Raw genomic sequence first — 16,341 nt, forward strand, 5'->3', positions numbered from 1 at the left:
AATATTCATAAGCAGCTCTTGCTCTTCGAACCATATATATGTATCTATATCCTTCAATATCAAACCTCAAGTTCAGTTTAGTGGAGCACACTTGCGTTTTATATTTTATAATATATATTTATCCAATATTTCGTCCAAAAACTCTTTACAAATTTCTTAGAACTTACAGTTAAATGTATAGTAGAAATTATTCAAAAAATTCTTAATTTCATCATTTCATGGATGATTTCTGTTTCGTTTTCACTTTTTATCATGATCATCAATATGATAATGGTATGTATGCGTGTATGTGTATGTGTGTGAAGGAGAGTATGTGTAAAAGGGTTGTGTGTGTGTGTGTTCTCTTATAAATGCGTGTTTTTTAATGGATTATACGAATATACGTGATTTGTGGTGCATCAGCATCAAAATTCAATTGGACCACCACTTGAAAACCGTTTCCTCGTCTATTGGTGGGCGATGGAGTTGGAGGTGGAGACGTGTGTGTGTGTTTGTTAGTGTATTAGTGTAGTCGTATATTCTGTTTGTTTCATTTGCTCTTGAATATATGCTCATGTAATCTTGGATTAGGGATATGAAATTCGTACAAAAATGATTAAAATATGTAAATGTTAAAAGTGTATTTTTGCTTTTATGTTTTTTTTTTTTTTTTTTGTTTTGCTCTCGTGTTGTATCTTTTAATTGTGGTTTTACGTTGCGTTGTTTTCTTATTTGATTTTACGTGTTTGTTTTTTTTTTCTTATTTTCTTTTTTTTTTTTTTTTTTTTTTTAATAATATGTAATATATATAATAATTATTAGTATTATTCGCATGTCACGGCCAGGTCCTGTGTTGTAACATCTGCCGCGGCGTTCTTCTCCTTCAGATCCTTAGCGATATCCTAAAAAGAACGAATATTTATTAATATTTGGCCATTTATATATGTATACATATATGTTTATACGAAACAATTGTTTGATTCAATATAGATTTGGGATATGAACACAAGGAGGAAGAAAAAGCAACTCAAAGCACAACAACAACAATTTATGGATTAAATGGCAATGAGCCTTGCCAAAGATTAAACAACGAAAATAATGATAGAAAAAAAATAAATGTATCGAAAAAATAATCGAAATTAAAATAAAGTACGGATTGTAAAGTCTGCGTTTAAATGCGTTAACTGCGGCCAAACAGAGTTTGTTAGAGATGGGATAACTGGAATTAGGCTGGGAATTCTGTGCATGGAAGTTGTGCGTGTATTCGTGTGTGTGTTTGTTTGGTGTGTGTGTGTGTGCGTTGTTTATTTTTTTTGTACAGGAAGTTTGAGGATTTGGGTAGATATATAGTTAGGCGTCAGTTTGAGTTTATGTTTTGTTAATATTGAAGTGCATGTAGAAGCAACAGCACTGTTTACGTTTCACAAATGCGCGCCTATTGATTTTAGTAACATTCCATTTTACATTCCATTCACATATACATTCACAAGTTCATGCAGTTAGTTACCGGCATAGCGAGCATAACAGGGCCTCTTAGCATTAGCTTTAACAGACTACACTGCAGAATGAGCTGCTGCAGCTTAACAGAAGCAGTCAGGTACATTAACATTTACAAACAACAGAGTTTACTGTTTGCTACATAAAAAACGACAACTGAGATGCATGGGAGAAGCACAGAAAGAGCAGAGAGCAGATAGCAGTGAGCATTGGAAAAATAACAGTAATAGAAATAGAGGAGCCCAACGCAGGAATTTTTGAATTATTTCATATGGCGCATCTCTGACTGTTGTGGTGAGTGAGCGATTGAGCGAGCGACGAATGTTAAAATTCATTTACGTATATAAATGTCTATGGGGAAGTGTGGTGAAGTTGAGAGTTGAGTTTTGATTGAGTTCGATTGTTATTCACCTCATGATGGGCAGCATCTACTTCAATGTCCGCAGGTGCAAGCAGCTTATCTATACTCTGCTTGCTACTGATAACATTTTCATTCTCATTAACGTTCTCGTTATCAATATCGGTATCAGTAGTTGTAACGTTATTCTTTTGCGTCTCCTCTAGGGGCTGTACAATGGGCTCTTTGTCATCATTCCCCCGCGAGCTGGATTCGCCTGCCACATGAGCATTGTCCTCGCTATTCTTCACATCCTCGATCTGTTCTTCTTCCTGGCTGATGATCTTCGCCTCAAGATCGTTATTAATAATCGGTTGCTCTGGCTGCACGGACTCCAACTCCTCCTGGCTGATCTTAGCTGCATTCGTAAGCTGCTTTTGCCCAATGTCCTCGTTATCATCCTCATCCACGTCGGTAATGATTTTAGCACTTGAACTTCTTAGCTGCTCAGCGATAGTCTCGACTATGTCCTCCTCTTCATCCTCAACTATGGATGAGTTCTGTTTATCCTGCTCCGTTGCAATGTCTGCTGCCTGTTCGGTGATTTCGTTTACAATTGCTTCCGCCTGATTCTCAATGTCCGCCAAGAGTGGATCTTGCTCCACCACGGCTGGTGGAGGTGGTGAAAGCACAACCTCCTTCTCCTGCTTTGTTTCCTCTTTCACGAACTTGTCATCGTCCTCGTTGTCCTGCGTTTCTTCGTCTGTGGTCAGTGCAAATGCCGAAACACGCGACGGTGGCGGGGACTTGGGCAGTGGTGGCGGCTGACTGGGCTCAACGGCCACCACATCAGGTTCGCCACTGTCTTCGGCTACAGAAACGGGGACATCAGGTTTGCACTCTGCTACGAATTGAGGTGATTCGGGTAGAGGCTCTACGCTAGGCTCAGGGGAAACTGAAATCGGGGACTCAGCTGCTGTTGCTGCTGGTGGTTCAAGTGGGGACTCAGCTGTTGCTGCTGCTGCTGTTGGCTGTGGTGCAATCAAGACAAAACCCTCGGAATCGGAGCTCTCACTAACAGCCGCTATAATAGCGGCAACCACTTGTTCTTCTTCGGCGACATCCGCTTGCACTTCGTCCTGCGCTTGGGAGGTGGGAAGATAAGCGGAATTGTCGGTGGTTGTGTCGGTTGTGTTAGGTGGTAGTGTGTTATTTTGGGAGTTGGCTTGTTGGGTCTGAACTAACTCTGCGGCTGCAATTGTTTCGGTCTCTGTGGTTTTTTCAGTGTTGTTCTCAGTGGCGTTTGTTGTTGTTGTTGTTGTGGTGGTACTCGTATTTACAGTGTTGTTTGTGTTGTCTAGTTGTTGTTTTACCTCAATTTGCGACTTGTTCTTAATTTGCTCGGCATCAGACTCGACAGTGACAGGAGTTGGCGGTGGCGTGGCTGTCTCGTTGGTCTCAGCCACTCCATTCGTGCCGTTCTGGTGGTGCGGCTCAGCGTCCACATTGTTGCTGGTGGTTGCTGATGCTGCTGCCGCCTCTGGCTCGGTTGGAGTTGCGGCCAAGCCGTTCTTGTCCCCATTGGTCAATTGTGGCTCGTCTGCACCGCTATGACCATTGGTAACAACTTCGGTGGTTTCATTCTTGTTGCTAACGGGCTCTGGAATCGGGCTTGGCTGTTCAACTGGCTCATCCACTTTCGGCGGCTCAGCAGTGACGGTGGTGCTTGAGCTCTCTGACTTGGCCGCTGTCTGCTCCTCGCTTACTGTTGCTGGCGCCGCAGACTTCTCATCGCCATTCGCCTGTTTCTTTTCCTCCTGCTTTTCCTGTTCGCTGGCTGCGCCATTCTCGGTGGGTTTGGCAGCTTCAGCCACAGGCGATGCCGGCGCAGCTGCAGCTGTTGCCTCCGCGCTTGACTGCTAAACAACATATACATAAGTACATATATCGACATAATCCAAATAAAAATAATAATTCAGTTTTAGTGGAGTTTACCTCTGCTTTGTCAGCGGCTGCTCCTTCGGCTGCGTCTGCTGGTCGCTCCGCCTCGCCATTCGTGGCAACGGTCTCTGCCGTTGCTGCAGCAGCTGTTGGGGATGCAGGCTCCTCTGTCTTGGCTGGCTTCTGTTTGTCCTTCTTGCCAAACGATATGCTACGGAACGACCATTTCTTTTTCACCTTATCCTTCTTGGACTTGGACTTGATACTCTCATCGGCCAGTGGCGAGATATCCTCCTCTTTGGGGGACCCAGATGCCGCTGCTGCCTCATCTTTGGCAGCATCAGCGCTCGCATCGCCGGCAGCTCCATCGCCTTTCGCTGCAGCATCTGCTGCTGCTGCCGCTGCCTTCTTCTCGGTGGTTAGATCTTTGTCGTTCTCAGAGTTCTCTTCGGTCGGCTTTTTCTGCAATTACAATTAGAAATGGGGAGAATCGTTTTAAGCTCGTTTCGTAATTATGTTCCCGTTCGAGTTTCTCACCTCGCCCGCTGCAGCCGCATCCTCGTTTGCTTCCTTTGGCGTCGCCGCATCGCCATTTAATGCGGGCGCCGCCGACGTTTGATCGACATCTTCAATTTTCTCAACTTTGCCAGCGACTTCGTCGCCCTCGCCAACCTTCTTCGGATCGGTGGTAATGTCAATTGATCGCTTGCTCTGAGCTTTACCCATTTTTGCTGGTCCTCTACTTTAATTGCTAATTGGTTCTGTGTCTGTTCTGTAAATAGATGCGGGTGATGCGCGACAAGAATTTAGGAAATAACATTAAGTCAATTGGCTCTTTGTTTTCTATGTTTTCAATCAATATGTATAGATATAAATGTCTATAAATACATATGTTTTAATTTATTTTCATTTCTGTCTGTATATTCTGTATTTATAGTATATATTTATCTATCTGTTTGGATCTTCGGAAGTGTCGATTATCGAGAAATAGCAACGCACACTTCACAAAATCAACTTTGCTATTTTATTTTTACATTTGACATTTTAATGCACGCCAACTTCCAATGCAGCAAACAACAAAGGAAAATCAAAATATATACACATACATACATTTTATGTACGTTTATATGTACACATGCTTTTGTATACATCTACAGATCTGCGCTGGGCTGATAAGGCACGGAGTTCACAGATGCGAAATACATATAGGCACAGTGGCTCACAGCCTAATTCAACCAGTACCTAAACAAATATTGTGACATCGTAGGAATTTACCTCATTTATTTTTAAAATATTTTTAAAACATTTAATGAAAATAATAAAATTAAAAATTTTGATTTATTCTTAAAAGAAATATGCTTTGGTCAATCATCCCTTTGAATACTTTTAGCGTAGCTGGCTAGTTGAAATAAGCTTTGAACCACGGTAAATATATATGTATATACATACATAAGTATTAAATCTCCAATAAAGCTTTTCTGCATTTGCTTTGTCTTTCCTAAAAAACGAAAAGTCAGATTACGTTGCCACTCCCAAATAAACAACTATTATAATCGAATTACTTATATATTAGGCCAAAGCAATCACTCATGATTGAAAGTAAGCCTTAAGCCGAGAGCAAATTCTAGAAATTTGCACGATAGGGCAACACTGACAGCGCTTCTAGGATTAATGTAGCTGTTTGATAAGAAATTCGATTTATCTGTAAATTTGCTACATTTGCTAGTGCATTTAACTTTTGTTTATAAATAGAAAATTATAGTATTTTCATTAATGGAAAATGCACAAAAACTAATTTTAAGTGCAATATTTTTTAAAATTTTTAATTTGTATTTTTAAATATTTATAATCTATTTATAAATTTAGTATTTAAGCCAAGCATCTATTACGTATTTAAAGTACATTTTCGGTACATTTGCACCCGTTCGCTGCGTGATTTTCAAATTTCAACGATAGCGAATATTTTTTGACTCACGTTCACATTTACAAGCACAGGTACACATACATAAATGTACACAGCGCACATCTCTATGATGATCAGTGTCTACAATATGTACGTAAGCGTATAACGGTTAGCTGTTATACGTATTATTTGGAGCTCAATCAGCTCATCTCTAGCAGCGAGTCCGCTTATCAGACGTCGCCGAAAGACAAAGCAAGTGAATAATACTAATATAAGCAGCTATCATGAAATTGTTTTGACCGGCAAATGATTCATCAAATCCAGGAAATATTTATGAAGCAACACATGACGAAGACGACGACGACGGCGATGGCGACAGAGGCTGACACATGCAGAGCAAAAGTCTGTTTGTGTGCGAGTGAGTGTGATGGAGAGCGAAAGCGGGCGCGGCATTAAACTCCCCTTTGTACTTCTTCTTCTTCTTCTTAGTGCTGGCGTACTATGCGTCACTTTCAAATTCGAATTACTCGCCTCGGCTCGCCTCGACTCGCCGAAATGAAACAGAAACCCAACCACAGAATTTTAATCGTAGCAAGAGACGGACGAAAGTCCAAAAGGGCGGCAAGGGCAGCAAAAGGGAAGCTTGCGCTTGAGCGCAAAATTTAAAAAAGAAAGGTTGCTGCAATTTTAGGGGTTGAAAAGGAAAAAAAGCCGAAAATTTGACCATGCAGCATATACCAGGACCGGCTGTCGAGGACCTTTTTGCTGGCACGAAAGCTGCCTTTGTGGCGTTTTCTAAGTGCATGCTATACTAACTATATATGTATGTATAACTATATATGTATGTATATAAGTAGATATGCATGTTTATATATTTCTGTCTATACCGTTTCCAACAGCTGTTTGTGAATAGCTTTTCAATGAAATTTATGGTCACAAATCCATTTGATAAGTGCACATACATTTAAAACATTTCTTTAAATTCATAGTTCATATTATATTTTGCTAAGTATAAACATAACTACTTTTTCAGATACATTTTTCTATAAATGCTCACAGTCACATCATAATCACTGATCAGCACAATAATTGACCGTTCGTCGTCATAGAGGTCGCACTGTAGTTGCGTACATGCCATGCGTACACGTGTGTATTTAAATTGCTTTATTGAATTGAATACGAACGAGGCAAATGAAACTGAAACGAAACATTTTAAGAGCAATCATCACATTTCACATTCCGCTTCTCGCTGTTCCGCTGTGCCGCCGTTCAATGAACCCAACCACCCATCAAATACACCAAACACCTTAGCTGAGTGAATGCCACCTCTGTGCTTTCGAATGTTTTCGGACTCACCTCCAGATTAATATAAGTGAATCTAAGCAAATTTGACGCCAGGTAACACACACATACACGCACACTTACAGAAAACATATCAAAAGAAAACAATATGAGGCAGCAATTAATTTGATCGTATAAATTCAAATTAAATATCCAAGCGTTTCGAACAGAATATCTACATGTATACATACATACATATATGTATGTACACTTGTATGTATATGCAAAAATGTTGATGAGTAATCGCAAGAATATGCCAACACACATACACTCACACATACACAGCGGTAAACACAGGTGTAGTCGTAACTCAACCCTTACCAAAATAGACAGCGCAATAACCAAGCTAAAGCAGGCTGGCATTAACAGCAGCAGAATAAAAGCGCAAGTAAAATTGCGACATGACGCATCCAGCGAGTAAAAAGGACAACGGAGCAAGGACAATGCGCGAGAAGAGGGTTGCCGGCCGGCGTTTCAATGCTACTACTACTACAACTTCTATTACTACTACAGCTACTACTACTACGATTACAACAACAACTTCTACTACGTTTACACAACATGCAACAACAACAACAACAACCACGGTCATTGCCCGCCGTCGTCGTCGTCGTTGCCATGGCAACGGTGCTCAACGACGCTAACGTTTGCGTCGACGCTACGTCACAGCCGGGCAGCGGCGCCGCCAATGGGGGGCGTGTGAATATACTTGAGCGCCGCCGCGGCCCACATAAGGCACATCAAAAATGTGACAGCGTTGCCAGACTGACGGCACACGACATGACATGCAAAAAAATGCGATGCAAAGTAATTACAAGATTAACACGATAGGCACGAAATTTACATATCCCTACATCGCACTTAACCTCTACATACATACATATGTACATTAATGATTGACAGCCATTCAAATTACTCAATTTGGACTGTGTCGGCATTCTTTAAAAGATTTCGCGCACGGCATTGCTTTTTAGCTTCTATTAGTTAATTTTAATTTAAACTTGACCTTTGATATGTCACAGACTCACACACACACACACACACACACACACACACACAAACAGTTACCAAAACCTCTCACAGCTATTACTTTTAAGCCACGTCTTTGTATGCAGCAAAAGAAAATTTATAAACCAAGGGACAAAGGAAAGCAAAGACCATACACATACACACACACACTTCCAGCCACACGCAAGCAAGACAGGCGCAGAGTAATGTCGTCTATAAATAAAAGCGCATTTATCAACAATGAAGCATGTTCGAAATGCAACAACAGCAACACAAAGAGCTAGCTATGTACATATGTATGTATATACACATCGTATGTTTGGGCGTATGTGTGTGTGTGTGTGCATGTGTTCAATTGTCTGCTCTCTATCAATTTTGACACTTTAAGCTGTTATACTGCTGCTGCGGCTGCGCTTTCAATTTGACGCCTCCTTCCCCTCCCTAATTCGCCCCACTCTGCCGCTGGCTCCCATCACTAAAAGATCGCAGCCATCAGAGAAGCCAGACGAAACGTAAATTAAATTGATTGTGCAGGAATGCGTACACACTAGAGCCCGGGGCTGGCCAACTGGACAAACATTAATTTCATGTCATGCTACATACAAAATACACTATAAATATATTAATGTGTGTGTATGTGTGTGCTTGTATGCGCATACCATACAGATTCCAGTTGGGATTCCAGTTGCATTGTCGTGCAATTGTGTAGGGCATTTATAACATTTATAACGCTGGGAACGTGGTAAGTGCGCGCGCTCTTAGAGCACAAACGCGACGTAATTGAACTTTTATAAACTAATCAAACGAACGCCCACAGTCTCAAGCAGCAGCCCTCTGCTCTTTTCTCTCTTCACTCCTCTGTGCACGCACTTGACAGCTGACACAAACACGCACATACACACACACACACACACACACACACACACAGGCAGACAAACAGACATAAGAGCGCATCAAGATGCTCATTCCTTTCAATTTCTTCAATCAGCCGCCAGGCGGCGACAGTCGCATGCTCAAATATATAAGTATGTGTGTAAGTATAAGTGTACTATTATAAGAAAAGGAGCGAAGTGCAGTAGACAACAATAAAACACAGACGCAAGCGCACACGCACACACACACCCACACCCACACCCACTCTTATGTACAGTGATACAAGTGCAAGCATTGCATATTTGTCAATGCTATTTGATACACATGCATGTGTTTATGTGTGTGTTTGCATTCCTGCTGCTGATAAGCCACGCCTAAATATAGCCAATACAGAACATACATACATACATCAATATATACAAATACATACATATAAAATGCACTTAAGCACAGCAAATGCACAAATTGTGAAGAGAACAAAATAAGACAACAATTTTGTGGCCCACGCAGCAAAAGACAACGACAACAAATTAAGAGAGAGGAGAAGAGCACTCAGAGAAAATTGTGCAAAAAAGCAGAAAGCAGCAATACACGAAAACGAAGAGGAACAACAACAACAGCAGCAGCAATACCACTCACTGTTTCCAATGAGTGTAAGTGTGTGTGTGTGTGTGCGTTTCAGAAAATGTCTCAAATAACCGGATATAATTGGTTAGAGCTCTGCTGCGGTTGTCGACGTTACTGTTATTCTTGTTGCTGTCTTATGCGTTACGACAATATGAAAAGGATACGTAAAACAAGTGCCGCAATTAGTTACAAGCTAAGAACTCATATACCCACAATGCAATGCGAGCGACAATAAAAATAAAAGAAAGCATTCTTTCAATTATCATTTCCGGTCAGCATTTCGACGGACTGAATTCTTCACTATTATTGATATGTATAGTGCTGCTTAACGAACATATCCCAAATATAAACATAGATATGTATGTGCATATACAAATACTTTTCCCATAACGGTAGTTATGTCGCTGCTTTGATATCTGAAAGAAAGTACACCCCAACGATTGATAAAAAAAATTGAGTACATAAATAAATATATTTATAAACGGAAAATACAGTAATAGAGAGGAAGTGTCTTTAGAAGGCAAAGGCAAGCCGAAGCAAACAACGCACAATTGATAAACAAGAAAATACGCCATAAGACTCAGGGGCTAATCAATTGCAGTGCAGGCGGCAACTGTATGTGAATCACAGTTAACTTGGAGTTTAACAATAGAAATGACGATTTAGGGCTTAACTCCTAATATATTTCTCTTGAATCCAATCTTCTATATGTAATTCAGTGTGGGAGCTACGTGATCGCAACTACTTAACATACATACATACAATACACATACCAATACAATATGTGTGTATGTAGAAGTGAAGTCTAGATATGCGTTGCTTCACTGACAAGGCCATACAAAATGATAAGCTACAGAAAGTGATCTTGGTAAACAATATACTTATTTTTTACGTGCGTCTGTTTAATGCGATAAAATAAAAGAAGCGAACGGGTTGGTTGGTGGCCAAAGTAGATTAACTAACTGAACTACGCGGATCTTCAGTTTTAACTAATTGCGATCTTTAAAAATTCACGTTTGGTTGAAAATCATTTCTGTAAGCTTGAATAATAATTTATCAGAATTTAAAAAAGAAAAAAAAAAAAAAAAAAGAGAAGAGTAATAATTTCAATGTAAAATCTAAACAGATACAAGCAGACCAAGAAAATCTCAATTTGCAGCAGCAATAATGCAGCTAGTGTTGTCACTCTAGCTGTATTACAGCTAAAACCACAATTTAGCTACTATTTTTGCAGTAAAACACTTAAATTCTGGCAACCCTGACCGCCAGTTTTACAAGTGTATCAAAAAGAAAACTTGAAATACACGCACACATAAGCAAGTCGAAATATTGCTGAAGGATGCGGATGCAAGTTTAAAGCGTAGCTGGCAAAAAATAATAAAGTGGGCTGCGATTGCTGGTGGAACCGGTTGGCTGGGCTTTGCCATCCGTTCGTGTTGTTCTCTTCCTATATGTTTTTGTCTTTGGATTTTGCAGCTAATTAAGGAGTGTGAGTGCGAGTAGTTCAATAAAAAAAAAAAATAGTTGTTATAAAGGCAGTAGTTGACGCAAAGGCGAATGCCAATTAGTCACTCGATTGGCTTAACGCCCATTTGGGAGGCTTAGAAATGAGTGAGTTATCGCAAGTGACGCGCGCCTTGAGTATTCTGATTAGAAATTCAATGCGCTGCACGCTTTGGCTTTGTGTCCGGACCAGACCACTTTGGTATTGTAAACGGCTATTTAATACATCCATAAATAATTCATAAGACAAAACGACGACTGGCGAAAATCGACGCCCGCTGTTTCTGCTTACATATTTCCGGTACTTACTCTTTGTCGTGTGCTTCTGCGACAGCTGCGCGGGTGGCCACTAAATTATTATTAGTAGCAGAGGAGAGGAGCTGCTTCGTTTTGCAGATGTTTTTCTTTTCTTTTGTTTTTTATTTTTGACACAATAATGAGCAGAAGACCTTCTAATTAACAATTAACAGTTAGCAGTTAATAACGGGCGAAGCACTTTCGTCAGCACGCACAATGAACGGACAAGGGGGGAATCAACCGAATCGTAATGTCTCAGCAAAGTTCGTCGCAAAACAACCGAACACCAAACCGTTCAACTCAAATAACAAACGACGACTGCGGTTGCCGCCCGACTTACGATCAGCGTCAACAGCGAAACAGAAGCAGCGCAGAAAGCAAAAAGAAACTTCTACTCCAGGGGTTTGCAATGTAAGCAGAGCTACAGGCAGCCGAACCACAGCGACGGCAGCGTAGAGCTGGAAGCAGAAGTAGACAAAGAGAGAAAGGCCGGAAGCGCCAGCAGCGGCGTCAACAGCTGAAATGCGGGCTCCAGAGGCAACAATATTGCATCAAATGGCCATCAGCAGCTATCGATAAAAGCGATAGTGGTATTCTTTTTTTTCCTCTCTGTTGTTTCCTTCTTCTTATTCTGTTGCTGCGCTGATGTATGCTTACAATGCGTAAGGAGTCAATAACAAAACTAATGAGCCTTGACGGCGGCACCGCATACATATGGATGTATGTACGCAAGTGTTCACACATACGCATGCATACATATTCACGCCTTATTGCTTTATTTTGCCATTCATACTTCACACAATGACCCCACATGGCAGCAAGCGGGCACTGTTGCAGTAGCAACTTTAAATAAACAACTGCACTACAATGACTAGCGGGAGCGGAGAAGAGAGGTAAAGAGAGAGAGAGAGAGGCGGAAAGACAGAAGGGGAGATGCATAAGAAATGCTGTTGCGAAGCATTCTTGTAAATTGCTACAAATATTGTGTGTGATGATTGATCAAATTTAATCTGATTACACAATGGCTTATCAATTTATCAATTAATGTATGCGAATGTTATCGAATACTTCATATTAAATAACACATGAATGTTTAAATATGTACATATGTGAGTCGCTGTTGCCAAAGTGTTGACAAGCCTTGCGATGGGCTTACACCCCTTTTCAAATACACACATATATGTATGTGTTTATGTATATACATACATACACACACTCAAATTCAACATGTGTGTGAAAGATGTTCTTGAGCAGCTCGCCGCACCGTCATCTCCTGAACAGACGCCATTACCATTTGCTCTTGTATTTATATTTATATAAGTATGTATGTACATACACACATGTACATACATATACATATGTATGTTGTGGTTTGCTCAAATTCAATTCAAATATACTCTCGTATTTATGCCAACATAGCAGTGCATTTCCAAGCTTCCCCCTAACGGTAAGAATCAAACCTAACCACTTGAAGTACTACTTACATATGAATGCACCTACATACATACGTGTGTACATTTACAGTTAAGTACACACACACCGAAGTGTTTGTTTATTTATGGCTATCGTTGGCGGGCAATTTAAATTATTATTAATGCCAATTCAACAATAAGCAGCAATGGCATATGTACATATATGTATGTGTGCAAAAATAAATATGCCACATTCAAAAATATTCGTAGGCCAAGCAAAAATCAATCCGTAACAATAATAACAAACAAAGCGCAATAAGATGAGCAGCAAAACGAAACGAGAGCCGTAAACGTAGCCGACACGGTAGGCCATGTGGGCGAGTGAGGGGTTTGGTCAGGCCGGCCGGCCGGTCGGTCGGCCGCAGATAAGCGGTCGCGACTCGAGATCGTCACAAATTGCGTTGTTAGACAATATCATAGAATTTTCTTGTGATTGAATTGAAACTTCGCATTTAAGCAAAAATTCAGTAAACCATGCGATAGATAATACAAATAAGAAATGGTTCGCTTTTCATATATACACAGAAGTCCTGAATAGACTATTTCTCTTTCTTATCTTTATAAATATTTTGTTTCTTTCAATTGCCCAAAGGAATATATCCGGTTTTCTGTATTTACCTCTGTTCATAGTTACTCTAAATATTACATATGTATGTAAATTTTACACTATTTATAGGAGCATATTGGGTTTAGTGTATTTCCTTCTGTTCACAGATGCAATATCTAATGTAAATACAAAATTACACTCCTCTGTACATTTTTTTCGTAAACTGTCAAATAGAGTTTTTTCCTTTCCGTCTGTTCTCAATATACATATGTATACTACATAATTATATCATAAATTTGAGTAGATTTTATTACGAGCGTTTACTGTATTTATATAAGTACGTAGTTATACACATACATGTACATATATACATATGTACATATGCATAGGCATTCCAAATGTTTTTAAAGTGCCTACTAAATTTACAGCAGACCCCAGCAGCTAGAACGCTTGAGAGATTTTAAATACTTTCCACTTGACTGTGACAGACTTCATTTTTCTACGACCCGGCCAAAAGACTAATTTTAAGGTTAAGGCACTTATATCTCAAATTTGATGAAGCTATAATATACACTAAGATTATAAGTAACCCATGTTGAGTCAGCCATACAGTAAGGCAGTCGACCACAAATTGCACTTGGCGAATTTTACGTAACGGTATTGAAAACGTTAGCCACAGAAATTGTTTTCGTTTAAGTCAACCGCAGTTGGCAACATCGGTTCACTGTGCCCTCGCTTCAATATTTAAAACAATAACAAAATACTATTGACAGCACCCCCTGCCTCCTTCAACTATCCTCTTTCCACCACCCGCTCTCGAAAACCAAATGTCTGTAATTTGAGCCGACTTCAATCCGCCCCGAGCTGAGCTTTCAGTGCGATTCAGAATGCCAAGCAAACATTAAGGACAGATCTACAGTGAAAACTCATGTATCACAAATTGCTATAGTGGCTAAATCAATAATAAAATAAACAAATAATATTCTCTATTTACATACATATACGTACATATGAATATGCATTTTCAATTTTAATTTTAATTAATTTGCTCATTTAGTTTCAATTGCGTGGGTCAATAATTAGCTGTTTCGGCGTATGCAGTCTGCAGAATGTTTACCGTACTGGCTGCATACACACACGCAGACAGACGGGCATGTATACACATACATGCATACAGAAATAAGCAGCGACGCCAGTTAGGGCGGTGGCTGCTGCCTGGCAGCAGGCTAACTACTCTCATGTATTTTGTTGCTTCACTGACTGCAAGCTTGCGACGCAATACTTTTTTAACAGAGGTAGGTGATTTTTTTCTCTCACTCTCGCTCGCACTCTCTCTGTCATCCCGGTTTTTTTTTTCATTTGCCATCAGCACGATCCGCAGGCTTGGGCGTCTACTACTCAAACTCGAGGAAAGTAAAAGCCACTCAGTATAACAAACTGTAAGCATTAGGCAAGGATATTTTTAGCGAACAAGTCCAAGTGCAAACGTGTTGGCAAGTGTAATCAGGCGTAGAATGCTCAAACAAAGACAAGACACAACGACAATGAAAAATAAGTCAAGTCAGGCAACTTGAACGAACAAGGCAACAGTCGCACAGACAACACACTCATACACTACACAAACTGGCACTCGTACTCGCTCGCTCACACAGTACACAGGCATGTGCATGCATATATACGCACTTATAAAAGAAAGAAGAGACAAGGCAAGGAGCGTACGAGTGACAGCACAAAGCGTAAAAGGATAAATGAAGCACGCAAGGGAAGAATGTTGATAAGCAACGTAGAGCACAAGACAGGCAACAAAAGAGTGAGAGAAACAGGCTTGTATACAGTAGGCAAGAAAGAGAAGGCGAGAGAAAGAGAGCCAAAACGGATACAAAGCCACCGGCAGCGACGCCGACAGCGGCGACGAAGTGGCAACGCCGACGCAACTGCAGGCGGCACACCCAAAGTTGAGAAAAAGGCTGCAAATAATGCCGATTATTAATCAGATGTGTTTGATGATTTTTTCTTATCATTGCAATTAAAAGCTGCCAATATATTGCATCATTTATTTTTAAATCAGAATTAATATAAAATTTGGCTGATATTTGGCAAATTTCTGTCAACGCATCCAGCCCACATACACTCAGTCAAACACACACACATGCAGGCAAGAGCATGGCGTCCTTTTTGAATTTTCTTTGCTTAAGCTGTCTGTGGCAGTTTTACTAGTTTCTTCTCACTTTATTAACCAATACTACTTGTTATTGCACTTAGCGTTAATGAATACACACGACTTTAAGTCATAATTCACAAAGTCTCGTCCTACACTCGCATTCACACACTAAACTCCAAATGTACATATACAAAGCGTTATACAGAATTTCAACAGCAGCACTTACACATACAAAGGCACTCAGACAGCTTGGCTTGGTTTTTCAAATTTCGTGATTGCCATTTTTTTATGCGTTTTTCGAACTCATTTTGAATGAAATGAATATTGTAAGTTGCATTTACCTGGCTCGTTACTTATATTACGCACACGCACTTTATTCTTATATTCTGATTTTTCAAATATAAACCGCAGTTCGTTCTTCTTTCTTTTAAACTACTTTCTGTCTCACGTAGAGCTGTCAAACAAACCGAATGCGTTGAAGCAGAGTGTGTGTGTGAACAAATGGGCACATTTTTTTCATTTTCATTCCCTTCACCCAGCTAAACGCTGATATCTATCGATAGCTGTGCAGTCACTCTTAAAAAGGTTAGCGGGGCGAGTTGGCCGCTGCTCAATTTAAAATAGTGGCGTAACTGTCGGCTTTTTACAACTTTTAATACTGCTAACGATCAAAATATTTAAGTAAAGAATTTACCGTGTGATACATAAATCATAAAACAATGTAGGTTAATTTTATAACAAGCTGGTTACTTTTATTCACATCAATAAGATTAGAGAAGTTTTACAAATCAATGTACAAATATTACCATTACATATCGATAAACGCGTAAATTGCACACGCCTGATTTGGTATTT

General features: G+C 40.1%; 1 protein-coding gene across 5 annotated transcripts; it reads right to left on the minus strand.

Moving 5' to 3' along the window:
- Nucleotides 1–76: 76 nt before the first annotated feature.
- Nucleotides 77–15,985, minus strand: LOC6576181 (A-kinase anchor protein 200). Of its 5 annotated transcripts, none has more exons than XM_032729260.2 (5): nucleotides 15,828–15,985; nucleotides 4,292–4,526; nucleotides 3,809–4,216; nucleotides 1,888–3,732; nucleotides 77–881 (listed from the first exon to the last, which is right to left on the minus strand). In XM_032729260.2, the coding sequence occupies exons 2-5, from the start codon at nucleotides 4,478–4,480 to the stop codon at nucleotides 804–806; spliced, it is 2,520 nt and encodes an 839-aa protein (XP_032585151.1). In that variant the 5' UTR covers nucleotides 4,481–4,526; nucleotides 15,828–15,985; the 3' UTR covers nucleotides 77–803. The 5 variants fall into 5 exon arrangements, with proteins under 5 accessions (XP_032585151.1, XP_032585154.1, XP_032585155.1 ...); XM_032729263.2 differs by having other exon boundaries at nucleotides 1,888–3,729; nucleotides 15,828–15,984; XM_032729264.2 differs by having other exon boundaries at nucleotides 3,187–3,732; nucleotides 15,828–15,979.
- Nucleotides 15,986–16,341: the final 356 nt, after the last annotated feature.

Source organism: Drosophila mojavensis, unplaced genomic scaffold (genome assembly GCF_018153725.1).
Source record: "Drosophila mojavensis isolate 15081-1352.22 unplaced genomic scaffold, ASM1815372v1 contig_36, whole genome shotgun sequence".
Classification (NCBI taxonomy): domain Eukaryota; kingdom Metazoa; phylum Arthropoda; class Insecta; order Diptera; family Drosophilidae; genus Drosophila; species Drosophila mojavensis.